At 42.4% G+C, this 27,602-nt stretch overlaps 1 protein-coding gene across 1 annotated transcript; it reads left to right on the top strand.

The window, feature by feature from the left end:
- Window positions 1-20: 20 nt before the first annotated feature.
- Dnase1l3 (deoxyribonuclease 1L3) lies at window positions 21-26,934 on the top strand. The gene is made up of 8 exons (XM_026388606.2): window positions 21-199; window positions 6,770-6,858; window positions 11,106-11,195; window positions 11,745-11,857; window positions 17,582-17,694; window positions 21,626-21,783; window positions 25,235-25,331; window positions 25,637-26,934. Exons 1-8 carry the CDS (start codon window positions 59-61, stop codon window positions 25,751-25,753), a joined length of 918 nt encoding a protein of 305 aa, XP_026244391.2. The 5' UTR covers window positions 21-58; the 3' UTR covers window positions 25,754-26,934.
- Window positions 26,935-27,602: the final 668 nt, after the last annotated feature.

Below are 27,602 nucleotides of genomic sequence, written 5' to 3'. Positions count from 1 at the left end.
GCCTGCACTCCCAGCACTGCTGTCTTCTCACCCAGCCTGAAGCCTGAGTAGTGCCAGGATGTCCCTGAGTCTGTCCACCCTGCTGCTTCTCCTCCTCACCCTCGACAGTTCCCTGGCCCTGAGGCTCTGTTCCTTCAACGTGAGATCCTTTGGGCAAAGCAAGAAGGAAAACCAAAATGCCATGGATGTCATTGTGAAGGTGAGCCCCTATTCCCATCAGTGGGATCCTGGACATGCCTCATGCCCTCTCCTCTGTCTTCAGACTTTAGGAGACTCTGAAGGAATTTAAACTTTGCCTTCAGGGTGAAGGTAGCAGGTGGCTTGGAATTGGTATTGATAAGAATAGCAGTCGTCACAATAACCACTTCTTCACCTCTTAGTACCTCCTGTCATCATCTAAAAATCTTAAAACAAGGCTGATAACAGTGCCTCCCATAGGAGAACTCCACTGCCTGCCCCCCTGAACAGGTAAATATAAAGCCTATTAATACAGGTATCTGGCTCGTAGTAAATTACAGAAAAGGATTGACTGGCTAGGATAATTTTAGGACCAGTTATTGAATGATTGTGTCAGGCACTGTAAACACATGATTTTATTTAAGCAAGGATTATTATTCCCCATGCAGAGATGATGAACAAAGAAAGGTGAAGCAGCACCAACAGCTGGTGAGTGGGAGAGGGAGCTGGGATGCCAGCCCAGCCTGGTCTTCCAGACCATCCATGAAGTATACTTTCTGATTTCCTCCCAACTCTCAATTCTGTTCTTTCTCTGCACTTAGATAATGCTGTCCTTGGTAACATGGCCAGTATTTGCAGATGCCACAAATCACAGTTCTCTAAAGTCAGTTTATTCTTTGTTGGACAGGTTAATTTTATTGTTGTTGTTTTTATGCTGGGACTAAATTGTTTCCCAGGACTCTGGTGTGGTGGTTATTGCTTTAAAAAACCTAGAGGTGGGCTGAGGCTGTGGCTCAGTGGCAGAGCACTCGCCGTGCACATGTGAGGTACTCAGTTCGATCCTCAGCACCACATAAAAATAAATAAACAAAATAAAGATATTGTGTCCATGTATAACTAAATATATATATGTATATATTTAAAATGTAAATATGTATATATTTTAAAACAAAAAAACCCCAGAGGCCCCATGGTGTGGTGGGAGGGCAAAGAGCCCTAGGTTCAGATCCCACCTGTCAGGTGCAAGAGCTCTGGAGTCCCTTCACCTCCCTCAGCTCCCAGGCCTTTCCCATAAAATGAGGCTGTACCACCTACAGCACCAGCACCAGCTGGTTGAGAATTCAAGGGGGTAAGACCCCCAGCATAGCCTGCCACAGGCAAGTGTTTGTGTTGTCAGGAGAGATGGTGTTGACATTCTCTGTTCTTCCTTTGACGGTCCTCAACCCTGGTCAGCCCTGTCCCTTGAATGGTACCCGGGGACCTCTAGACGTTCTTTAAACAGGACAGTTGTGCCAAGCCTGTGGGGGCCAGGACATGTGGCTCAACGGGGAACTCTGACTATTTCCTCACTTCTTCACACATGGCCTCATGGAGCCTGGGAACCAAGTTCACTTATTCTACCCTGAAAATGTCACCACAATCTTATAGGCTTTTTTTTTTTTTTTTTTCCCTGTGGTGATTCTACTCCTACACAAAGCATCTCCCTTGGGCTATTGTATCCTACCAAGTGTGTATAAAGTCTTTATCAAGGCTGCCTTACCCTCCTAAATACTGCAAAACCATCCTGTAAACAGAGGCCATTCTAAAGCACTGTTAGAGCCACTTAAAAGAGCACTCAAAATTAAAACCAAATGCCAGGGATTCAAAATAGTATTGCCTTCAGGATCTGTCAACTGGGCACCTATTACAGGCCAGGAGTTATATTCTTATTTAATATATGACATAGGTGGCATTTCCCCCACTTTAACTGAAAAAACTGAAGCTCAGAGTGATGAAGTGACTCTCTAGGTTTCCATAGCCAGTGGGGAAGAGTCTGCGTCAGATACAGTCACATAACTCACCCATGTAAGCTGGGATGCCTCTTCTACTCCTCGTATGGACTTGTCACTTTGGAGGTAACTCACCATATCTGCATTGTCATTCTCACCTTTACTGGGAGGTTGAAGAATGAGGTAGGCCATCTTCTCCATCTGGGTTTGCCCTCCCCTACCATGGGCAGTTTTCCAGATGCTACACCCTGCCCAGGAAAACCTGCTTCTGCTTATGTTCTTCAGTTTGTGCCCTTACAGTGCACAGCTTGTTCATCCAACAAATATTCATTGAAGGCAGATGATGTGGCAGACACTCCAAGGCACTGGAGGTGGGACAGTGGACATGGAAGGCACTGTCTTCCTCTTCCCAGAGCTTACTGTACATGATAATTATGGTTTCTGAGTGCTTCTGATGTGCTGGGCCCTTAATAAGTAGTATCTAATTTCAGCCTCCCAACTACTCTAGTTGTTAGGCCCATTTTATAGATAAGGCACCAGGAGCCCAGGGAGACAAAGTAAGTTGCTCAGGGTTGTGAAGCACATATGTGGCAAGGTGAGGGCTAGAACACAGGGTTTTCCCCACCATGCTATGCTGCTCCCTGGTTAGAGACATGAAGTATGATTTCATGAGCCTTACTCTGTCCATGATATTTCTAGAGTCCTCCAGACTGTCCTTTCTCCTTTACCCGGGCCCAATCATGACACCCCTTGCCCAATTCCATCCTTGCTAGCCACACACAGCCCTTTAAATTCTCACTCCTTTCCTATAAACAGTCAGGAATTTGGCTTCAGTCAGGGAAATCTCAAGAGTTTCAAGGCTTGGCTCTGGGGCCCTCATCCTTGCAGGTTTCTCCCGAGGAGATGAAACCAGGAGAAATACATTTTTTCCTAATCCTCTGGTCTGAAATTGGAGTAAGGAAAATGTGTCAAGACTGTATTTGAAAACTAAATATTCAATCATAGTGGGAGAAATGCTTACAATATAATTTTAGTCTAGAGAGGCAAGAATAAAACTATATGATAAATGGCACCACTGTTTGCTGAGAATTTAAAGGGCTGTGTGTGGCTAGCTCTGTGTCAGGGACTAGGTGGAGCATTTTATATACATTATGTCTTTTAATTCCTATGGGGAGTCTTTTAATTCCCATAGGAAGGGTATTATTTTTCCCAGTTCACAAATAAGGAATCTGGGCTTTCAGGGAGGTTAGGTGAACTTCTTAAGGTCACATAGCTGGTGACCCTGAGTCAAGACATGAACCCCAAGGCCATTTAACTCAAAGTCCACAGTTAGAACCAATGGGTTAATCACTATGTTGGCAATCTTGTAAATAAGCATAGAAATCATGAGAAAAGTCTGGGTGGTGGGGTTTCAGGTCATCTGTGACTTTTACAATCTTCGGTCTTCTGAATTTTCTAGACTTTCTACAAAAAGCACCATTATTTTTACTATTAGAAAAAATTACAACACAAACTTTTTTTTTATGGTACTGGGGAGTGAACCCAGTGCTTCACATGTGCTAAGCATGAATTCTATCACTGAGCTATATCTGCAGCCCAACAAAATTATTTCTTAAAAAAAAATAAATAGGGAAATAATTCCCATTTTTTCAATGCTACAAGGAATATTTAAAAATGAAAAGATAATGTGTGCTTCATGAATTTGCCCCAACTGGTTCTAGAGTGGTTCTCCCTCTCTCCTCCTTCCTGTCTTTCTTTCATTCATGCCAGATGCTACAGCAGGATCTGGGGATAAATTTGTGAATAAATTAAGGACTAGCATGTGCTCTGACACACAGCAGACCCATAATGAAATTTAGTTAGATGGATGAACCAATAGATGGAGAGATGGGTGGGAGTGGGAGGATACATACATGGATGAATGAAGGCCCACTGGCTGAAATTACAGGTTCCATACTGAGAAGAATTCTGAAAATAGGCTCATTGCAGTGTAGATTCTTGTCTATAAGAAATATTCCCGGAGATACCAAGGAGACCAGCCAAGGGAAGTAGAAATTAGTAACAGCTGGAGATGTGGGGCTCAGAAGTGCTTGTTAAGCAACACATGGATTGTAAACAGGAAATCTGGAGGCTGAGCTCTCTCTCTCAGCAAAGGGAGAATGAACTCATGGCCTATGTTTGCTTTGTACCAATGCCAATAGGTCACACAAAAAAGGACTTTTTTTGTTGTTGTTTTTTGGGGATCTGGGGATTGAACCCAGCAGTGCTTTACCACTAAGGTACATTCCCAGCCCTTTTTATCTTTTATTTTGAGACAGTTTCACTAAGTTGCTTAGGGACTCACTAAATTGCGGAGGCTGGCCTCGAGTTTATATTCTTGCTTCAGCCTCCTGAGTCACTAGGATTATAGATGTGTGCCACTGTGCCCAAAAAGACCTTGCTCTTTGAGAAAGAGCTATCACAAGTACATGCTGATCTCCTTGGCTTCTGAGCGTAGTGGTCAAGAAGGGGCTCAAGTGTGATGTCCCTTTATCCCATATTCCTTTGGTGTTCAGATTACAAAAACTCACTGAGCTTCAGAGTAGCCAACTATATAGTAGGGACATTAACAAGACCACTTCAAAGGGTAACAATGAAAATTTAGTGATTCAGTAATAAAAACTACCTTTTATGAAGATTTTACTGTGTGCCAGCCACAGCATTAGGTTCATTATATAGGACAACTCATTTAACTTCTGTCTAATAAGTTAGGAATGTACCTGTCATGTCCTAATAAAATCTGGCCATTATCTCCTCCCCACAAATTCCTCCTACTATTCTTCTAAAAGATGACTTTTAAGTTCAATCCCAGCATAAAAACAAACCAACCAACCAACAACAATAGCAAAACAAAACAAAGCAAAAGCCAAAACAAACCCTGCTTCCAAATGTCCTTTTTATAGTACTGGGGATTGAACTCAAGGTGTTGCACATGACTTAGGTGCAAGCACTTTACCACAAAGCTATTTCTGCAGTCCCAAAACATGACTTAATGTTATATAATGCTCTGTCTGATATTTGTAACACCTTAAATTGAATGCTTTCTTATTTGGGGATGCTTAAGTTGTTTCCATTTTTTTTTTTTTGCAGTGCATCTTCCTCTTTGATCTCCACAAGTAATCATAATAATCTACTATGTGCCTCCTACATGCCTGGTGCTGTTCAAAATTCTAAGTACTAACCCTTTAGCAACCCTGTAAAGGATGGACTGTTTTCATCCCAATTTATAGATGAGGTGCAGAGAAGTAGTGGATATTTTCTTATAATAGAAGATATTCTTCAAAGTGGGAAAACTGAATCAAAGAAAATATACATTTTAAAGTCTCTTCCAGAAAGATGTGGCAGTTGCCAGTGGCTAAACCAGCAGGGTAGCTTGACCAGTGGCACCCAGCCCGTTAATCCCTTTGCAGCTAATGCCATGGATTTCAAGCCTTGCTGATAGAAGGATCCCAGCTTGGGACACAATCTTCCTCCTCAGTCAATACACAGATGGTTCTTAACCCCAGCTTCTTAAAGGCTGAGTCCCTGGTCACAGGGCAATCTAGACAATAGGGTGCTGCTATCTCTTCATGCTCTACCCCTTGAAGACAGAATTAAAGCATATGCTGTGGAAATGGAGGGACAGTGACATAATGTTCATGTTTCATGTTCTTTGGTGGCCATGTAAGAGGACAAAATTACCTTAGTGGTGCCTTATCCTTGAGCAACAAGTCACCAGGATCCCATACACAGAAAGGCCTGTGAGGTCACCAAGCTGTGCAAGCTTGATCTGCACCTTGGATAAAAGCTGTTGATCAACCTGAAGGATCTCTCTTATATTAATTTTCCAATGAATTCCTTCTCACCATCAGGGACTTTTCAAATGCTACTTCCCCCTAGGAGCCTTCCCTGATTCTCTAGGCAGAAGCAATTCACTATTCCCCAACACCTCCCACAGCACAAATATGTTTTCCTCCCATTATTGCTAGTTGTAATTTGTCCTTCTCACTGTACTATAAGACTTTGACAGCAGAGCCTTATTTTAAGAGGTTAGCATGGTGGACTTTGTAGTCATATATCTGAGGTCAAATCTCCCATCTATACTGGCTGTGTGACTTTAGGTAGTCACTCAACCACCCTGAGCTTATTTTCCACCTGTTTAGTAGAATAATAACCAGTCATTTCATAAGGTTGTTGTGAGACTAAGTAGGTTCATGATAAATTTTAACTCTTAACATTATATCTTTTAATTTCTGTAGTACCCAGCTTGGTATATTTAATTACCAAGGGCTGCATAAGTATTTGTTACCATTATTATTGGAATTATTCAAGCAAAGCCAAGAGGTGGGATGTACAGGGGTCACGATTATGGGCTCTGGATTGCTTGGGTTCGAACTCTGTGTTGGCCACTTTCTAACTGGGTGGCTGTGTAATTAATCTTACTTTCCCTGAACCTCAGTCTCATTATCTTTAAAATTGACATACAAAAAATAATAAAAATAAAAAATACCAAAAACCCACTGGGCACAACTGTATCTGTGCCTATGTTCCAGCTACTTGGGAGGCTGAGACAGGAGGATCACTTGAGCCCAGGAGTTTAAGTCTAGCCTAGGCATCATAGGGAGATTCTATCTCAAAAATGAACTTAATAAAAGCACTGACTTTACAGAGTCCTTCATTTAACTCAGGGAAGAAATTATTTTAACAAACATTAATGTAATACTCAAAACACAATAAGTGTCTAATAAAAGGTTTTATAATTTATAGTAAATGGTTTCAACCCTCTGGGAATTCTCTCTCTGCAGGTCATCAAACGCTGTGACCTTATACTCTTAATGGAAATCAAGGACAGCAACAATAGGATCTGTCCCATGCTGATGGATAAGCTGAACGGGTAAATACAAGGGGGAAGGGACAGAGGTTCTGAAGGAAGTCTGAAACTGATGTGAGAGCCAGCACTTATTCTGACCATAAAAAATCAGATGGCCAGTGCTGGTCAGACTTCTTACTCTCTTAGCCATGGTCCTAAAACTGTTACCTGATGGTTTTAATATGATAAAATAAAACAAGGGGAATAGGTGATGAATTAATACAGAAATGAAAACAAGATTCTGAGCTAAGAAGTTCTGTTATAAAGATTGAATGTTAACAATAGAAGTAAGATAAATACAATTATGATGTATTTTCAGGCTGGAACATCATGCAACTGTTAAAAAAAAAAATCCACCTACTACAAGGCAGACATGATTATACATACCAGCTCCACAGGAGGCTAAGGCAAGAGGATCACAAGCTCAAGGCCAGCCTGGGCAGTAGTGAGACTGGCTCAAAATAAAATAAAAAGGGCTGGGGATATATAGCTCAATAGAAAAGCACCTCCTGTTCAGTCCCTAGTACTAAAAAAAAAAAAAAATGCTTACAAAATAAGTAATATTCTAGCATGAAAAGATAGCTGAAATATATTGAAAATACAAAGTTTAGATCTGTAAGTACAGCAACCCATTCTAGACCCCATGTTATATTTTCCACGAATAAGGGCAAATTTGTGTTTGGGAAAGCACAGAAGAGACTGGAAGGGGAGCTCCAGACTGTTAATAGCTCCAGGGGGGCGTGATTGAAAAGGAATGGGTCACTTAAGGAATGGAGAACAGTTACTTTTTAATACTTCTGTATAATTTGAATATTTTATAATCAGTCCAGGTTGATTTTTATAATTTAAAAATAAAAGCAACAGGGGCTGGGGTTGTGGCTCAGTGGTAGAGCTCTTGCCTAGCGTATGAGGCACTGGGTTCAATCTTCAGCACCACACAAAAAAGTAAATAAATTATTGCATCCATCTATAACTAAAAAATATTAGCAACAAAAAAGTAGTTTCCTCAAATAGTTTTAAATGACATTAGCTGATATTTATGGTTTATATTATTTCTGAATGAGTAGCAGATTCAACTCACTAGTTAGCTTGCAATCACTGTACCAAATACCTGAGATAAACAATTTATAAAGATGAAAGGTTTACTTCATCTCACAATTCTGAAGGTTTTGGCTCATGGTTAGTTGTCTGCATTGCTTTTGGGACTGTGGTAAGGCAGAACATGATGGTGGGCATGTGTGGTTGGGGAGGCCTATTGACCTCATGGCAGCAGGCTAGCAAAGAAAGAGAGAAAAGAGAAGGGACTAGAGTTCTAACAGCCCCTTCAAGGGCATGCTCCCAGTGTCCTAACTTCCGCCTACCAGGCCCCACCTCTCAAAGGTTCCATACATCATGATAGCTCAACAGGTTGGCAACTAAGCCTTCGACTCTTGGGCTTTTAGAGGACACTTCTCCAAACCATGAGAACTGGACCTACCCAAACCTACCCAAGTGACCACCCCAAAGTGGGTTTAAATGTATATTCATGCTCCCCACCCCAATGAATAAGAATATCTGTGAAAGAGAATATGTATTTTAACAAGCTTCCGAGTGATTCTGATGTTCCTTAATTTTTTGTTTATTTATTATAGTATTGAAATCCACAAACCCAGGGCCTTGTGTATGCTGGGCAAGTGCTCTACCATTGAGCTACACCTCTAGCTTGACATGCCTTAATTTTTTAAAACTTCTAATATAATGGGTGTGTTATAAATAAATAATAAGACTAAGCAACAAACAAGAGTACACAATGGGTACCATGCTCTCTCAATTGTTTTGTTTGGTACCAGGGATTAAACCCAGAGGTGCTTATCCACTGAGCTACATTCCCAGCCATTTTTATTTTTTATTTTTATACAGGGTCTCACTAAGTTCTTTAGGGCCTTGCTAAATTGCTGGGACTGGCCTCAAATTTGGGATCATCCTGTTTCAGCCTCCTGAATTGCAGGAATTACAAGAGTGCAACATCATACTCGATTTCTCTCAATTGTTTTTAAAAAAGCAAGATTCCAATGAAATTCAGCAAATATTGGCAGTAACTATTTTAGGGTACAAATTTATAAGCAATTTAAGAGTAATTTCTCTACGTTTTCCAATAAGAATGTTACACTCCCCCTTCTTATGAAATTTCTCAAATATACATAAAAGCCAAAAAACTGTGCTTTAACAAACAGAAACATCTGGCCATTATTAGACTTTGATAGTTAGGAAAACTCACATTGTTCTTTAGCAAGGAAGGGTCAATTTGGACTCACTAGACCTGGTAAGGGAAAACTAGGAATGTTCTCTTGCTTCCACAGGGCCTCTTAGACTTGCCCCAACCCTTCTCTAGCCCTAGTTTCTTATCTGAAAATAGTCCAGATAAGCATATCGTTTTTAGTCTCACCAGGTCTTCTGTTTCTGGATCTGATCTTTGAAAGGTAGAGACAGAGACACCTCATAGGGGTTAGGAGCCCATGCTTTGCTCAGACTACCTAGATTTTGATCTTGGCTATGCCACAACCTTGGGCAAATTACTTCTTTGTGCCTCATTTCCCCCAAATGAGGCACAAAGGCATGATCAGTAAGTACCAGTGGTGTCTATAATTACTAAATGAAAAGGAGTTATAATAGCAGGTGACGTCCAAGGGGTCACGCGCAACTCCTGGTCAGGCAGCTGCCAATCTGTTTATGTGTGCTATTTCATTTACTCCCCAGAGAACCCAGTGGAGTGGGTACTATTACTGCTTCCCTTATAGCTGACAGAACTGAGGCACAAAGAGGAAAGTCCTGCCCAAGGTCACCCAGACAGTAAATGGTTGAGCCTACATTTAACTCAAATCATGTTAGACTCAAAACCAGTGCTCTGTTCTTAGCCCCCTTGGTCTTCCTTGGAGTGGCCCCGGTCAGTTTTCAGGAGTGTGGGGTACAGGTGGACTCCAGGCATCTCCCCACAGTCAACCTAGTGCTACCACTAGTGCTCCCCAACCTGCCTTGACTGTGCCATGGATTCCGACTCCCCTCACCCCTTTTGTTTTCCTCTCTCTCCCCTCACCCCACTGGAAATGGAACCCAGGGCCTCCTGCATGTTAAGAGTACACTCTGTCACTGTACTTAACAGTCACCGAGGCTATCTTTTTGTCCTCCATAGGCAGGAAGAGCCTTAGTCACCTCACAGCTGAGTCACTGCATACAATTTGCAACTCAGGCCTTGACAGGCTGGATTCAGGAGAGAGCCAGTTTTCTGAACTGAGAACCCATCCTCACTCCTGAGGCCCCATTACCGAGTCTGGCTTAGAACATGTCTTTGAAGCACCAGAATTTCTGCAGAGTCCACGTTGGCTCTAAATAGTCACTCTGTTCTTTCCCAACAGACACTGAGACTCTGCCACAGTTGTAGGCAGGTCCTAGATCTTTTCGTGGGTAGATGGAGTGAAACTATGTCAGGCTTTGCCCAAAGTGGAGTCACCAGCTGGTTTGACAAAGGCACAAGGAGTAGTTTCCCCGATGTAGGTGAGAGGTGGGGCTCATGGGCTGTCATGACTATATTCCCATCTCCAGGACATGAACAAGAGTGACTTGAAATCACAGTCCCCATACTTGGGAGAAAATGCCTGAGTTTCAGAGGAGAGAATTTTCTCACATGTGATGAATGCTTAGGGGCTGCCACAGACAAGGCCACGTGATAAGGTTGACTCCAACAGAAAGGATGGGTGGCAGCCCAGCAGGTTTTCTGTGCCGGCCTGAATTACCTATGGTCTCAACAGTTGTAGGCCACAGCTTGTAGGTTGGGGAATGAGTCAGATCTGTGTTCAAATCTCAGTTTTGTACTCATAAACTACAAAAGGGGAGGTTAACAATAGTACCTACTTTCTTAGGCTAAGAAATAAGGGCCAGGCTAAGATATAGCTTGGTTCAGTGGTAAAGTGCTTACCTATCATGCTCAAGGCCCTGGATTTGATCCCCAGCACAACAAATAAGTAAATAAAATGTAAAAAAACAAAAACAAAAAAACCCAAAAACAAAGGCTGTAAAGGTCTGGCAGATCACAGTTCCAATCAATGGTGGCTCTTCTTATCAGACTGAAAAGCTATAATGATCGGTAGCTCTTCCACACAATGCCATAGGGAATATGAAGGCAGATTGGAGTGAGGAGAATGTGTGCAGCACAGAATGTTCATTCTTTTGGGGGGTTGGGGTGGGTGGAGATATTCATTCTTTAAGATACAGTGTGAAATCTTTATGTTTTCTAGAAATTCAAGGAGAGACATTACATATAGCTATGTGATTAGCTCTCGTCTTGGAAGAAACACATATAAAGAACAGTATGCCTTTATCTACAAGTAAGTATAATCTATGCTGTCTGGTTCTACTTAAAACTGAGAACACAAATTTAGTCAAAAATTAATTTTTCTTCAAAACCAGGTTTTGATTTCTAACCAATTCTCAATATCAATAAAAATAATTGCTATCAAAATTAGGATGGATACAAAACATTAAATCTTCAAACTGGAAAACATGAGCAGCTTTCTAACACCTAATTTGTTGGTTGACTTGATGGTTGCCTGGGATAGTTCTTTATTTTTCATGGTCAAGTCCTGGCCTGGGGCTGGAAACCAGAGTTGCCCAACATGACTGACTCCTGAACTTCATAGTCTTCTCTTTAGTCATTTCTGTCAGAACACTCCCTTGTGGGAGTCCCAGATGACTAGCACAGCCCAGATCTTCAACTCCCCAGGGCCCAGGCAATATGAAGAGTTGACTCAGCCTTGTTCTCAGGCAAAAAATGCTGCCAGTGCTGGAGCCTCCTCTGAAAGCTAAGGGGACCTAAATCTCTACTTCTTCAAAGTAAGCAAACAATAGACTGTTTTTTTTTTTTCTCTCTCTTCTAGGGAAAAGCTGGTGTCTGTAAAGGAGAAGTACCTCTACCATGATTATCAGGATGGGGATACAGATGTGTTTTCCAGGGAGCCCTTTGTGGTTTGGTTCCAGTCACCACACACTGGTGAGACCCCCAGGGCCCTCTTATCCATGAACCTCCTCAGTGGCCCATGAGAGGGTGGCAGACCTGAATACCATGTGGATAGGGTTCCCGGGGCACATGCAGCATCTTCAGGGAGGCAGACACTAGGCTTGAGATGAAGATGTGCTGTTGCTTCTGATACCTTGAAGGTACTTTGATGGCACTAGGATTGCTTCTCAGAATATTAAAATGCAAGACCACCCAACCTGGATCTCATCTCCCAGGATCGGTGATAAATATTCTATTCTTACTTTCCATGTAGTATTTAGGCTCGTGGAAATTATTTGCTGCAATTCCATGGTCCCTCTCAAATACAGTATTCCTTAATTTTAAACAGCCCCAGGGAGCCAGGTTAGGTGGCACATACCTGTAATCCCAGCGATTTGGGAGGCTGAGGCAGAAAAATTGCAAGTTCAAAGCCAGCCTCAGCAACTTAGTGAGGCCCCAAGCAATTTAGTGAGACCCTGTTTCAAAATAAAAAATAAAAAGTGCTCGGAGTGTGCTGGGGTTTATGGCTCAGCGGTAGAGCGCTCGCCTAGCACATATGAGGCACTGGGTTTGATCCTCAGCACCACATAAAAATAAATACATAAAATAAAGATATTGTGTCCATCTACAACTAAAAACAAAATATTTTAAAAAAGGAATGGGGATGTATTCCTTGGTAGAGTACTCCTGGGTTCAAACCCCAGTACAAAAAGTCTAAAAAGTCCCAGTAATGACCACCAAAGGTGAACCATGGCTGAAAGTTTCATTCTCCTTGCAGTCACTAGGTAGCAGTCTCATCCATGAACTACTGCCAGGAGACAGGAAATCAAAATCATTTCTACCCTGAGTTCTGACAACAATATTATTGATCCCTGATTGAGTGTTGGCTTCCTATAACCCTTGCAACACACTTCACAATAGGGACTAGGATTGTCTCCTCTTTACATTTAAGAAAACTGAGGTTCAAAAAGGTACAGCCACATTCCTAGGTCACCCAGATATTCAAGTGGATGAGCCAGGATTGTAATCCAAGCCACCGTCTCAGGTGCCCATGTTCTTAACCACTATGCAGCACTCAATGGAGAGACAAGAATTAAATTTGGTTTGAAGATTGCAACCACACAGAATAAAATATATTTTCAGTACCTATTAAGTGCCAGGCTATGTTGAGGGCACTGGGCAAGACAGGAAAGCTCCTTGCCCCCATGGAGTTATATTTTAGCAGGGCATACAGATCATGACCAAATAAATATATGCTGGGTTAGTGGTATGCTCCATGGTAGAATGCATACTTATAATGCACAAAGCCCTATATTCAATCCCCATTACCAAATATATGTAGATTTATAAGTTCACCTACATGTACATCTATATCATCTATACTGTCATATAAACAATATAAACACCAATACAAACATCCTGAATCATTAAGTTTTATTTCTGCCCAGGGCTAATTCTTTCAGGAAGGAATATTTCCAGAAAATAAACATGGAGGAGAAGGAGGATATTGAGGGTGGTAAATGCCCTTCAGAGAGCATGTACAGTAATCCTTTTTTTTTTTTTTTTTGTCATATAAACAATTTGTATTTGGATGACAAGGGAAAGCTTCCCCACCCCCAAATAATTACTTCTTCTCAAGAGTCCTGAACCTTTGTGAACTATTAAACAAACCAGTTTGCCCTGAGCCTCCATCCTACCCCTTCCCTAGCCATCCCCTCTCTTTTGAGACAGCACTCCCTCTATGGAGTTTTCTCTCTTGAATCAGGAAATCTATGTTCCCTTGATCTGGGATTAAAGATGGAAAGACTTAGCTATTTCATTCATTCATCTGTCTATCCATCCACCAATCCATTCATTCATCCATCATTTTGGATCACCTTCAGTGTGCTGAGCACTGTGCTAGATAATAGAGCAAAGAGGGTAAACATGACAGACAAGTCTGCTCCCACCTCTAGTGGATTAAATACAGAAGAAGCAAAGAAAATTATTTCAGAGTATGAAGGAAATAATCACAGGGTTCACTGGATAGTGGAATGGGGGGCCTACTTTAGATGGGGTGTCTAGGGATGGCCTCTTGGAGAAGACAAGGAATGGGGTGACTAGGGATGGCCCCTTGGGCTCTGACTTGTCAAAGCCAGCCATACAGAGGGCCGGAGATCAGAGAGGTTGGGAAATGAAGCAGAGGCTAAGGAGGTGCCCAGCAGAGGTGGCTGGGGTATCAGCCTGCCCCTTGGAATCTCTTGCTGGTCTAAGTGATGGCTCCCCAGTGTGGCTTGAGCAGTGATCACCCCACAGTCTCACCTTGAGGCAGGATTGGGGACCCAGTCAGAGGAGGAGATGCTCAGGACAACTGATATTGGCAGGCAGGCAAGCAAGATTCTGATGTTTGCCTTCATGGTCACACAGATCCCTAGTGGTGGGGGAAGGTTTTCAACACTCCACAAAAGGCTGTCTTATTTTTTTTTTTTTTTTAAAGAGAGAGTGAGAGAGGGAGGGAGGGAGGGAGGGAAGGAGGGAGAGAGAGAGAGAGACAGAGAGAGAGAGAGGAGAATTTTAATATTTATTTTTTAGTTATCGGAAGACACAACATCTTTGTTTGTATGTGGTGCTGAGGATGGAACCCGGGCCGCAAGCATGCCAGGCGAGCACACTACCACTTGAGCCATATCCCCAGCCCAAGTCTGTCTTATTTTTTAAGTAACATTTTTTAGGCTTTTTTCTTGATTACAAAAAGAGTATGAACTGGTCGCAATTTTTTTCAAAAAAAATTTTTAATTAGAAAAAAATTTCCCTTTATATAAAATATAAAAACTTAAAAAATTTACACTTTTAAAAATATAAAATATAGCCTAGTGTGGTGGTGTATGCCTTTAACCCCAACAACTCAGGGCTGAAGCAGGAGAATTTTGGTAAGGAACAGACATGGGCACTGAGAATATAAGATTAAGGGAATAATTCTATAAACTGGGCCCACTGTGCTGACCCCCACATACCCAGCCTGAGCCACATACATAGCCCTTTTTATTTTTTATTTTAAGACAGGGTCTTGCTAAGTTTCTTAGGGTCTTCCTAAGTTGCTGAGGCTGGCCTTGAACTTGGGATCCTCCTGCTTCTTCCTCCAGAGACACTGGGATTACAAGCATGTGCCACCACAACCAACTATTTTCTTTAAAAAAAAAAAAAAAAAAAAAAGGCAATTTCCCCACAGCTCTGCTAGCTTAAGTCAATAGGATATGTTAAATTCCTCAGCAAATAACCTGTTATCTGCAGGAGGGATGCAGGCTTGAAATGCCAATGTTACCCTAAAAGGGGGGATTTTTGTGATCCTTACACAAACCAGACCCCACAACTCAGGCAGCTAAGGATAATTCCCCTTAACCATAAAAATGTGTAAGAACTGGTTCCAATTAGAACTGATCAGCATGGGCCAAAGTGACCTAGAGTTTTCATGCACAGTAGGGACTTAAAAGTCTGTTGTCATCCTACTATCAAAAGTAAAGAGGTGGACCTGGGCAGAACTCTCTGGAAACTTCCCTGGAACCCCACTAAACCTGGAGGACAGGAAAGACAGGAGGTCAGGGGGTCCTGAAGGATGAGTGGCATCCAGCACAAAGGATGAGACAAGGAGTCATTCGGTTGGAGCAACCTCTAGAGAGAGAGAGCTATAAAACTGCTTTCTCTCTGTCTCCTTTTATTTTGCCTTTCCTCATTAGTAAAATGTATCATTAATTTACAATTTCCAGATTTTCCCAGGATGTAATATTTCCTTGTTTAACAGATGCCAAACTATGTAACCAGACTCTATGCCTCCTAACCTGTCATTAAAGCACACCTGTACTTTATTTCTAATCTAGGATCCCATTTAAAAGTCCCCTTATAACAATCTTACAGTATATTCTAAAAGCATCTAAAAATGCCAACATTTATTCTCATAAAACTGGTTGAGCTGCTTTCTCAGAGAGTTTTTTTTTTCCTTAGTCAAAGTACACCAGTTCCTTACTAATCTTTAACTAAAGGGCAGGCTCTGTATGTCAATCCCCCTGCCACTAACATTAACTATGCTTATCATAAGTCCCTGTGTAAAGTAAAGGAGGGTCTTTTAGAAGGGAAATATATTTTTATTAGCCTTTTCTCCTCTGGATGAATACCATAGCCTATCCTTAATCAAATAGGCTACATATAGTGGGCTTCGTACAATAGGCATAACTATCTGCTTAGGCTCTTTGCGAGACGAGGATATGAATTTGGATTCTTAGTTGATATAATCAATTGTGGTACCTAGAGTTCCTGTAACATTTCCCAGAATGATTGTTGATACTTTTCTGTTTTGTCCTCAATGTCCTGATAGTAAAACAGCATTTTAAGTCATGAACCACCTGTTATACTCTAGAATTTAATTTGGCTTAGCAATAAGTATACTCATGCCTTCTATTAGGTTTATAAAATAAAAAGTCTCAATTACATAAAAAAGGGTCTCATGGTTTCTGTTTCCAAAAGTGTAGCCTTGCCAAAGACTTTCATCCTCACTGTGACCTTGTCAAGACAGTGGGAGGAGGAACTCCTTCACCAGAGGTCCTTCTCCTTTCTAAGAGTATCCACTCTCTCCCTTGAGAGTATCCCCCTTTCCCCTCTCCTATCCCTTCTAATAAACTCATGCCTGCTATTTTTAAGTGACTCATCTGAAATCTTTCTAACATGATCTCAAGAGTCAAGGTAAAGAAAAGGCCTCTGGGGTTGCCTCAGCTTTGTGGCAAGCCTCTGCCCTATAACAAATTCCAAGTGTAAGGCCAGTCTGAGCAACTTAGACAGACCCCGTCTCAAAAATAAATAAAGGAGATGGGGACATAGCTCAATGTTAGAGTGCTCCTGCATTGAAGAAGAAGAAAGAAGAAAGAAGAAGCAGAAGAAATAAAACCACAAATATGTACAATTTTTACTAATAAAATGAACCAGTAGAAAAATACAGATTTCCAAGAAAAAGGGAGATAGAGAGAGGGAAAGGGATGGAGGGGTAAGGAGAGGGGGGAAGTAGGGGGAGGGGGGAAGTAGGGGGAGGGAGGGAGGGAGGGAGGGAGAGAGAAAACATCCACAATGCTAGCAAGGAACATTACCTACCAGCTTTCTTTTTCTTTTAGCAATGAAGGGCAAGTGGTAGAAAAGAGTTTTGTTGTGGTGGTGTTCCTGCTGAGGATTGAACACAAGCATGCTCTACCACTGAGCCACATCCCTGACCCTTTTTAGTTTTTGAGACAGAGACTTGCAAAGTCTCACAAAAGTCTCACAAAGGCTGTCCACAAATTTGTGACCCTTCTGGGGCTGGGGTGGCTCAGTGGAAGAGTGCTCACCTAATATGCATGGGGCACTGGGTTCAATCCTCAGCACCACATAAGTATAGAAATAAAGATATTGTATCCACCTAAAACTAAAAAATAAATATTTTTTTAAAAATTGTGATCCTTCTGTCTCAGCCTAGGGAGTAACTAGGATTACAGACCTGTGCCACGGCACCCAACAGAAAAAGTCTTTCATGTACTAAAAATAAGCAGCCCAATGACTCAAGATCATTAAAATCTTAGCCACTGGCTAGACCCTATGGGATCTTTGGACCCACACCATACAGCTCATGCCTTCTAGAAGGGAACGCCTATTTCCACAAGCAGTGTTGGAGGGTGCTGGGCAAGGAAAGCTTGAGACTTCTGATGCTTCCTGTTTTCCTAGTTGTCAAGGACTTCGTGATTGTCCCCCTGCATACCACCCCGGAGACATCCATTAAAGAGATTGATGAGTTGGCTGAAGTCTACAAGGATGTGAAATGGCGCTGGAATGCAGAGGTGAGCATCTCTGTGTTTGTCAAAGTCCTGTCCATGTGAAGGAGGATGAGGGGGCAGGCACGTGCAGGCCACCACCAGCCTCACTTTAGATCTTTCCTCAGCCCTAAACATCCTTCTTTTTTAAATACACACACACATAAACACACATGAGATGGACACAAATACCTTTTATTTACTTACTTAATGTGATGCTGAGAATCCTCACATGCTAGGTGAGTGCTCCACCACTGAGAGACAACCCCAACCCCTAAACATCCTTCTTGCTAAATCTGCCTGGGCACCATCCATGTAGGACTAGGGAATTCATGCTCTTGTTATGCTCGAATTCGGGACCCCCAAAAGACCACCAGAGACCCAAGATCGATGTAAGCAGCAAAGAGGTGTTTATTGCGAGCTAGCTCAGTCCTCCGCACACACACAGCAACAGGTGACGCTAAGAGGCCCAGAGCCCAGGTTTTGCAGCAGTTTTATACATTCTTTGGAGAAGGCAGGGACCTCCACATACATCATAACATCTCCTAGCAAATCATCACACACCGCGGGAAAATCAAATAACAATTCTAAAACATGATTAGCACATTTACTAGCAGGAACAAGTTGGGTAGGAGGGATTGGTCACTACAAGAGGGGGATTCATTTAAACTGATTGGTTTAAACCGTGAGGATGTCACAAGGGGAGTACGTGCCAAACTGCAGGGCTTCTAGTTTAGATATTGGTCACCACACCTAGGTGGAATTTCAGATATGTGGTTATCTTGGCCTATCTGTGGCTTTTCCGGCTTTTCAGAGAACTGAACTGTTTCCACAGAGCTTTTCTGTAGATTTTTTCTTGACTTTAGGATTACAATAAGTCAGAGGTTAAGTTTCAGAGCAAAATAAGATCCCAAGCAGAATGAAATTGCTTAGGTCTTTCACTCTGAACAATTTATAATGGATGCCAACATTTTTACTGAGTGACTAACTCATGCTAGGCACAGTGCTGAGGCTTCACAAGAATAAGTGTACTCACTGGGCGAAGTGGTGCATGCCTATAATCCCCGTGGCTGGGGAGGCTGAGGCAGGAGGACTGTGAGTTCAAAGCCAGCCTCAGCAAATTATCAAGGCCCTAAGCAACTCAGCAAGACTCTATCTCTAAATAAAATATAAAAAAGTGCTGGTGGTGTTGCTCAGTGGTTAACTACCCCTGGATTTTATCCCTGGTACCAAAACAAAAGTGTACTCAATCCTCCCAATAGTCCCAGGAAGTTACTGTCCTACTTTGTAACTAAGAAGAGAGGCACAGAGAAGTCAGGGGTGTTTCCATTGCAAGTGACAAGTTCTCAAAGGGGCTCATTGAATGGAGGAGCAAATTATGTCTGTCATCCCTCCTGGGCCACATTATTTCCTCAACTGGAGGTCAGGAACAGGACCACCTGTGGCCATGAGGGTCCCTGGAAGCTTTTGGCAAATGTGGAAGTGCTCTGGAGACTGTTCGCCACATTCCCCTTTTCTTCTTTCGAGATGTGCCTCCTATGATGGCCCTTCCTCCTCCTCAGTTCCGTGTTCAAAGTGCAAAATGAGTGAAATGTGAACACAGTTGATCAGAGTTGGAACATGGAATGGACAAGGGCCACATTTTAATTATTTATTTGTAAATAGCAGGACAAGGGAAAGTCTCATCTATTCATCCCCCAAATTATGAAATCATTCATTCATTCAACAAGAATATATTGATCATCTACTGAGCATCAGCCCTGGGGTGGTATCAGTGCCCAAAGGTAAACAAAAGGGGAAATTTATGATGAGGAGCCTTCAGTGAGGCAGATTGGGTTTCTCTACCATTTGAACTATTGATCTATGTAGCCTACAGCAGGTCACTTAATCCCCTTATCCTGTTTCTACTGGGTTTAATGATGCCTCCTACCTCCTAGTGTTTGTTGTTGTAAGAAACAATTTGAATTTTAGAAAACATTTAATGCTGGCCCTGCCTTATAGTGAATGTTCAGCAAATCACCCCTGCATTAGAAGACGTTGATCACTCAGGTTAGGAAGGGATGTCATCCTTTCCTCAACTGTGCCTATTAATCTCAGGGGAAATTCTGATTGCTGAGGTCAAGATGAAATGTTCTTGAAGAAAACTCAGAAGTCAGCAACTACCCCAAACAATAGCTCAAACAAGGATATCTGACACTTCCTCTGTATTATGGAATGTTAAAATGCTATTCTAAGAGCCCTGCAGGGAAAAATACTTCCAAAATAGAAAGTTTCTGTTGGTGGCCTAGGGTGGGGATCAACACCTCACCCAATGACCCCCTCCCCTTAAACCTCCTCCCATTTCCTCCAAAGACTGAATTTCCACAGGAATAAGTCTCCAATCTCAAAACAATAGGAGAGAGAGAGTGGCGCCAGCACACCACCCAAGTACATTTTTCTGGCTTGGAAACAAAGATGTTGATTCATTCATATGTTTATGTCCTGCAGCAATGTGGGCCAGAGACAAAAGATGCATGAGAATATCTTAGATAGATGGTTCTATTCCTACCTACTTCTGCAGCTGAACTACACACATGGTGACTAAGAACAAGAGGTAGCAATGAGAGCAAACATCCTTCTTCCCATTAAGAACACCCTACTTGGGCTGGAGATATAGCTCAGTGGTAGAGTGCTTGTCTAGCATGCACAAAGCCCTGGGCCCATCCCCAACACTGCAAACAAAACAAAAAATCTCACCTTCCTCGTACTCACTTGCCAGGCAGTCATCAAAACTCAGACTCAAGGGGCTGAGGTTGGGGCTCAGTGGTACAGAACTTGCTTAGCATGTGTGAGGCACTGGGTTTGATCCTCAGCACCACATAAAAATAAATAAAATAAAAGTTAAACAAACAAACAAAAAGCCTTCAGACTCAGTTGTAAAGCCGCCTGTTCTTTTAAAAAGAAAACTAAGACAAACCCATTATCAATCTGCTAAGGGCTGTCATAGCAAAGTACAAAAGATTGGGTGGGCTAAACAATACAGTTATGGAGGCTAGACATCAAGAATAAAGTAAGCAGGGTTGCTTCCTCCTGAGGGCTTCTCTCCTTGGCTGGTAGATGGTCATCTTCTTCCCTTGTCTCAACTGTCTTTTCTAAGTGTCTCTCTGTATGCTAATCGCCTTTTAGCCTCTCCTTGCAGTGCTAGATATGGAACCCAGGGCCTTGTGCTGGCATGAGCTAATCCCCACCACTCCTCTTTTTTTAAGAAGGCCAATCCTATTAGATTAGTGAGACAGGGATTTAGGATAAGGAGAGAGAAATATGGAATCTTAAGGGAAATACCCACAAGATGTTGAAATGCAGAGTCAAGCCACTGAGATGGAGAAAACAGTTGTAAACCTAGACCCCATGCTCTTGTAAAATGAAGGAAAACTGGAGTGATATTGTGCAGCTCCCCCCTAGATCCACCTCCAATCCAGCCCTTGATACAGTCCTTCTATAAATACTGGACCAGTAGCCCAAGTCAGGGCTGCTTCTCTGGAGACAGCCCACATTCTCCCTTGAATGTATATCTACCTTCTTAAATAAACTTCTGTCTATGTCTTTGGCTCATGCTGAAATTCTTTTCTGTCATGTATGCCAAGAACCCCACTGGTCCTGAGTTGAGCTCCCTCTCTCTTCTAGGAACTCCTTGGACCCTTCTTTGGAGACATCTCTTCTCCCATGACATTAGGGCCCACCCATCTGACCACATTTGATGTTATTTACCTGTTAAAACACCCTATCTCCAATCATAGTCACATTACTCCTTAATGGGGGTCAGGATCTCAACGTATAAATTGGGGTGGGAACACAATTCAGTTACTAACAGACCCCTTTGTTAACTGGGCAGGTGAGGTAGTGTCACTGCTTGTAATCTCTGGGAAAAGTGTTGTGTAGCAGTGACCACCAGCTGATGCTCCCAAAATGTGCCTTTCAGAATTTCATTTTCATGGGTGACTTTAATGCTGGCTGCAGCTATGTCCCCAAGAAGGCCTGGAAAAACATTCGCTTAAGAACTGACCAGAGGTTCATCTGGCTGATTGGGGACCAAGAGGACACCACAGTTAAGAAGAGTACCAACTGTGCATATGACAGGTAGGTGGCTCTGCAGGCCTGCTAGCCCCTACAGTATTTGCTGTGAGCTAGAAAGACCAGCTCCCTCTAGGCATATGTAGCACATAGCTTGAGAGCCAAGTCACCTCCATTTCAGAACCTGCCACCACAGACCCTGACAGTGTATGAACTGCATGACTCTTTGACCTGAGCATTAACGCTTAGCAGTAATCAGCACTGCCTTTTTTGCGGGGAGGGGAGCAGTGCTGGGGATTGAACCCAGGGCTCTACATACAAGGCAAGCACTTTATCACTGAGCTATACACCAAAGCCTCACAGCACTGCTTCTGATGTCAGACAGGTTGGGTTCAAATCCTGATTCTACCACCTAATGTATCTGTGACCAAATGATTTAAGCTCTTTGTGTCCTCATTTCCTCACTTGTAAATTGGAGATTAGTAGTTCCTCACTTAGGAAGACGAGGATTAAATGAAGTAACATATATAAAGCTGTTAACATGAACTGGGGTATGGAAGTGCTCAATCGTTCATTGGCTGTTCCCTATACCATCACAAAGACACATCACAGTTTAGTGACTCAGTTTCCTTCACTGGTCATTAGATATTACCAAGAGTTCACTGTTGAAACCAACATCCTATATATTCATTTTGTGCAAATATTTCTGATTTCCTCAGGGTATAAGCATAAAAATGAGAGCAATTCCTGCAAAGATTTGCATTTTTAAAGCTTCTGCTACACATTCCTAAAAGTGAGTGAATACATTTAAATAATGGCATTCTAAAGTCTGGCTGGGAAAGTTTCAAGGACTTTCACTTTTGCTTCTTCAACGTAGAGGGAAGTGGGAGTGCCTGAAGCATTAAACATCAGTGATTGTCCACATCAAAGACCACAGGCAGGGAAATCCTGAGAGTCTGGTCCAGTGGGTGGCCACAGTTCCCAGAGCTCAGCCTGTTGCTGAGTGAGCATGAGATGTCACAAGATGGCCATCTGTGGGAAACAGCCTGAAGTTCTCACTTCTCAGTCTTAAGGTCTGGCTTTCATTTCCATCCCCTGGCCTCCTTTTGTTCCTCTTGGGACTTTCAGGGCTAGTGTTTCCTTCGTACACGTCATCACTTCAACTTTCAAAAGTGGAAACCCGAGTGGGAAGTCAGAGGAGACTGAGCATCCAGACCTCTTTCCCTCATTCAGGAAGAGCCTCTAGCCAAGCCAGTTTTGGGACCTTGGACAGGTCACTTCCCTTCTCCAGTCCCACTGATCTGCCAATGAGAGGGGAGTGATCAAAAATAATGATGCAAAAGAGTAGCTAATCACAAGGAAAGATGTCTACTGCAGATCAGGTTGGATGGTGAAACCAGTTAAGAAAAGTTGTTTCAGCTGGATATGGTGTAGCATTTCTGTAATCCTGGTGACTCAGGAGGCTAAAGCAGGAGAATCCCAAGTTTGAGGCCAATTAGGGCAACTTAGCAAAATCCCGTGTCTAAATTAAAAAAAAAAAAAAAAAAAAAAAAAAAAAAGGACTGGAGATGTAGCTCAGTAGTAGAGTGCCTGTGAGTTCAATCCTCAGTACTGGGGGCAGGGGAGATGCTTCCTAAAAAGATCCTCATTTATACACATGTATGCCAAAGGATAGTGGGATTACACATAATTTCTTAAAGATTAGTTTTTTTTTATCTTGATGCTATAGTTTTTCTGGCTTCCATAACAATGTATATTTTGTGGTTTACAAAAGATGTTTAAAAAATGGACTTAGGCCAGATGCAGTGGCACCTGTCATCCCAGATATCTGAGAGGCTGAGGCAGGAGGATCTCAAGTTGAAAGCCAGCCTGAGCAGTTTAGTGACATACTGCCTCAAATTTTAAAAAGTTTTTAAAGGGCTGGGCATGTAGCTAAGTGGTAGAGTCCCCTGGGTTTAATTCTCAGTTCTGCCCCCCAACCCTGCAAAAAAAGGATTGAGACAAGATGGCCTTAATTCAAGCCTTTGTTTTGTGTTCAAATATTTATTGAACACCTCCCATGTGTTAAGCACTGGTGGACAAGCAAAGATGTTCAAGATCTGATCTGTGCCCTGACCCAGAGTGGGAAAACAACATGAAGAGCAGACCCATACATATCCCTAGAAGTCAGAAACAGAAGAGCTTTAAATATGTTGCTCAATGCTCTTTGCTCAGTTTAAAAAAAAAAAAAAAGAAAGAAAGAAAAGAAAAAGCTTTCGCCAGGCAGGGTGGCACATGCCTGTAATCCAGCAACACAGGAGCCTGAGGCAGAAGGATTGCAAGTTCAAAGCCAGCCCTAGGCAACTTAGCCAGATCCTGTCTCAAAATAAAAAATAAAAAGGGCCGTGGATGTAGCTCAGTGGTAAAGTACCCCTGTGATCAATCCCAGTACCAAGAAAAAAAAAAAAAAAGGAATTGGAAAGCTCAATGGAGTAGCATAGAATGGCAGTTTGTCTTACCTTCTATTCCTTAGTCAGGACCTTGTATATCCCCACCTGGTTCACCACACTTAGGTTAATATTAGAGTCTGCTGCCAAAACCCATTTTAATAACAAATTCCCAATGGTGTCATCAATACAAAGCACCTATACTGTGATTTTTCTTTATATTTTTCTTTAAATCCATTAGTTTCTTAGTGAAATAAATTAATTTTAAAGGACATAATTACATTTTTCTTCACAGCTGAATATTGGCCAAATTATATTGTTATATTGTATTCATGTACAAATATGTAACAAATGCCATCATTATATAAAACTATAATGCACCAATTAAAAAATGTAGAAAAAAAAGAAGCTCGGTGTTAAATTCTGTCTTAAATTTTTTGCCTTGAAGGTGGCAGTCAGTCCTTTTTGTCAAACTGGGGCCTTAGGGAGGTTTTAAGATAAACCAGCACCTACCTGAGAATTTCTCCATAATCAAATCAAAAAAAGTAAAAAAAAATGACAGAAAGGGGAACATTCTTAGTATGCAAGCCATTACTACATGGTAGGTACAGTGTCAATGGATTTTAAATAAAATGTGCTCCTAAAGCTGGGCACAGTGGTGCATACCTGTAATCTTAGCATGTTAGGAGGCCAAGACAGGAGAATTTTAAGTTCAAGGCCAGCCTCAGGAACTTAGTGAGACCCTGTCTCAAAAATAAAAACTAAAAAGGACTAGAGATGAAGCTCCATGATAAAGTGCCCCTGGGTTTAATTTCTAGTACTGGGAATAAAAACAGCTCTTGTATCACCAAACACCTGCCAACACAGGGGACACTGTCCTGGTGCCCATAGAGCCATAGCAAGCATAGAACCTATTTTACAGTTGTAGGCACTGTCCTCTAGGGTGCAAACTATCACAGATATTGACTTGAAGCACCACATGAAAGGGCCAGGCTGCTTAGACAGTTTCTGATGTCAAACACAGATCTTGGTTTGATTTTAAAAATCAACAGCATGGAGTAACATGACTGTCCTCCCTCCCCTTGCTCCAGGATTGTGCTTCGAGGGCAAGAGATAGTCGAATCTGTGGTTCCCAGATCAAATGGCACCTTTGACTTCCAGAAAGCCTACAAATTATCTGAAGAGGAGGTAAGGCTGCCATCTTGTCTTTCTGAGTCACCATCCTGGAAAGATGTACAGATAATCCTTTGAGATCACCAATGAAGATGCCACATTGGGCCACTGGACCTGCAGCCTCAATACTTATGACTCTGTGATTTGAAGGCCTGCCAAAATTTCTAATGACTCCAAACCAAGGATCATTCTCAACAGTTCTACTGGGTGACTTCAGGCATTTCATCTCCCCTCTATTCCTGAATTTGCTTATTACCAAAATGACAACATTATACCAAGTATCTTCTATTTCTCAAACTAATTCTGTTTTCTTCTTACAGGCCCTGGATGTCAGTGACCACTTTCCAGTTGAATTTAAACTACAGTCTTCAAGGGCCTTCACAAACCGCAAAAAATCTATTGCTCCAAAGAGGAAAAAAAAACCCAATCATTCCTAAATACAAAGGCACCATTTAATTAACTATTTCTTGCCTCTAAATAAATGGTCCTAACAGGTATTAGCTGATCCCTGCACACTCTAGAAAGATGACTCGTCCAGCTGCTTTTATTTTTCACTTGAGTTAATTCTGCCTTGAGCCAAATTGGGAGGAAAATTTTCTGCCATCCCTTCTGGCTCATACCTCCCAAGAACTGTCCTAAAGGAAAAGTTGGTCTTTGTGATGCAAAAGAATGGTCTTAGGTCCACAAGCCCCATCCTTTGTCACTAGTCCTTACTCAACCCTGTTCTGCTGGAGGCTGCAGGAGGATGTCAGACAGACAGCTTTCCGAGGAATCCAATTCCTAGGAAATGAGCAGAAATGCCAAGGCCCCAACTGCACCACATAACTTGGGCAATTAACTGGTTTAAGACTTCACCTTCAAGTCCTTCAGTCTGAGATCAGGCCTCCATCATATCTCACAGGGATGGATGAGGCCACTCCCACTTGTTCTCCCTATCTCCAGACTGACCTCCTTCAAGTCAGCCAGCACAGTAAGCACCAGTGTCATCCTCTGATGTACCAGTCAGTCCACAGCTCATCCCCATTCTTATCACCTCCCTATAATCCTTCAGGGGCTCTCATCACCATGAGCTTAGTCTTTAGGCATCATAAAGGTTTCTATTAGCCTACATCTGACAATACCTTGCACTGCATGCTCCAGCAGGACAACTCTTCCCTGCCCATCATATGCTCTACCTCCCTCCAGGTCTTGGCTCCATCTTGGGTGCCCTGCCCTGCCCCACAGACTGGATTAAGGGCCCTTGACACCACTTCCTATGCCTCCACTGGAACATGTACCACATTGTATTTGTCACCAAGGCAGTACTAGAGTTCGTTGAGGGTCTTAGTGTGACAAATGCCCTGTTGGCTGGCTGGGACTTTATTTTTTCTGCAAATGTGCAGAGCAACATGGAACTACTTTGCCTATACCAAGATATGCATTTTTATGTTTTGATTTGTTTTTATTGATATTATGCCTTTGTTCAAGTAGTAACACGAGCAAGGCTAAATGTGCTCACAGTGCCAAAGCATCAGCAGAAAAAGAAATGTCACATGGCAATGCTATTCCCTAGTTTCCCGTCTCACAAGCAGCCCCTCTGACCAAATTATGTGTACTTTCAGAGTTTGTGAAAAAATGAGCACCATTATGTAATTAAAATAAATAAAGTGTGGCATACCACATGAGTTCAGCTCCTTGCTTTCCCCCTTATGTCTGGGTCAGTGCGACTAATGCAAGAAAAATGAGACCATACGCCTGTGTTTGCTTTCTGTCACTGTGACAGAAAGTTGAGATAAATCAAAGGTAAAGGAGTGAAGGTCTATCTCGCCTCACAGTTTCAGGGGTTTCGTCCACAGTCAGTTGGCTCCATGACTTTGGGACCTGCAGTGGAGCAGAACATCGTGCAGGGCACGAAGCATCGCACAAGACTCGCCTCATGGCGTCCAGAAGCAGAGAGACAGGAAATGGTGGGGTCCCAGTATCCCCTTCGCGGGCTCGCCCTGCCCCCGTGACCCCACTTCCTCCTTCCAGGCCCCACCTTTTAAAGACTCCACATCCTCCCAATAGCGCTGCAATCCGGATCCAAACTACAGCAGCCTGGTATGCACAATTATGTAACATCTGAATGAGGGAATAAAATCCAAAGGCCTAATTAAAAGAATCCATCTTCCCCACATGTCCAGTTAACTTCAACAATCTCAGAAAGGCTGCTAACATTTGTCACCGCTTTTCTGAGGCACGGACATCCCAGGAAACTTTCCAATCTCCAAGGCTCAAAATGGTCAAGCAAGCATTTGACAAATGAGC

This window comes from Urocitellus parryii, chromosome 3, assembly GCF_045843805.1.
Source record: "Urocitellus parryii isolate mUroPar1 chromosome 3, mUroPar1.hap1, whole genome shotgun sequence".
In the NCBI taxonomy this organism is placed as follows: Eukaryota; Metazoa; Chordata; class Mammalia; order Rodentia; family Sciuridae; genus Urocitellus; species Urocitellus parryii.
This window is presented reverse-complemented; position numbering and strand designations above follow the sequence as displayed.

Bases quoted from the DNA above. Each gene is read 5' to 3' on its own strand.
- Dnase1l3 (XM_026388606.2), top strand. From the start codon at position 59: ATGTCCCTGAGTCTGTCCACCCTGCTGCTTCTCCTCCTCACCCTCGAC. The intron at 11,196-11,744 runs GTAAGTATAATC...TCTCTCTTCTAG, and splicing joins CAGTATGCCTTTATCTACAA to GGAAAAGCTGGTGTCTGTAA. The intron at 25,332-25,636 runs GTAAGGCTGCCA...TTCTTCTTACAG, and splicing joins ACAAATTATCTGAAGAGGAG to GCCCTGGATGTCAGTGACCA.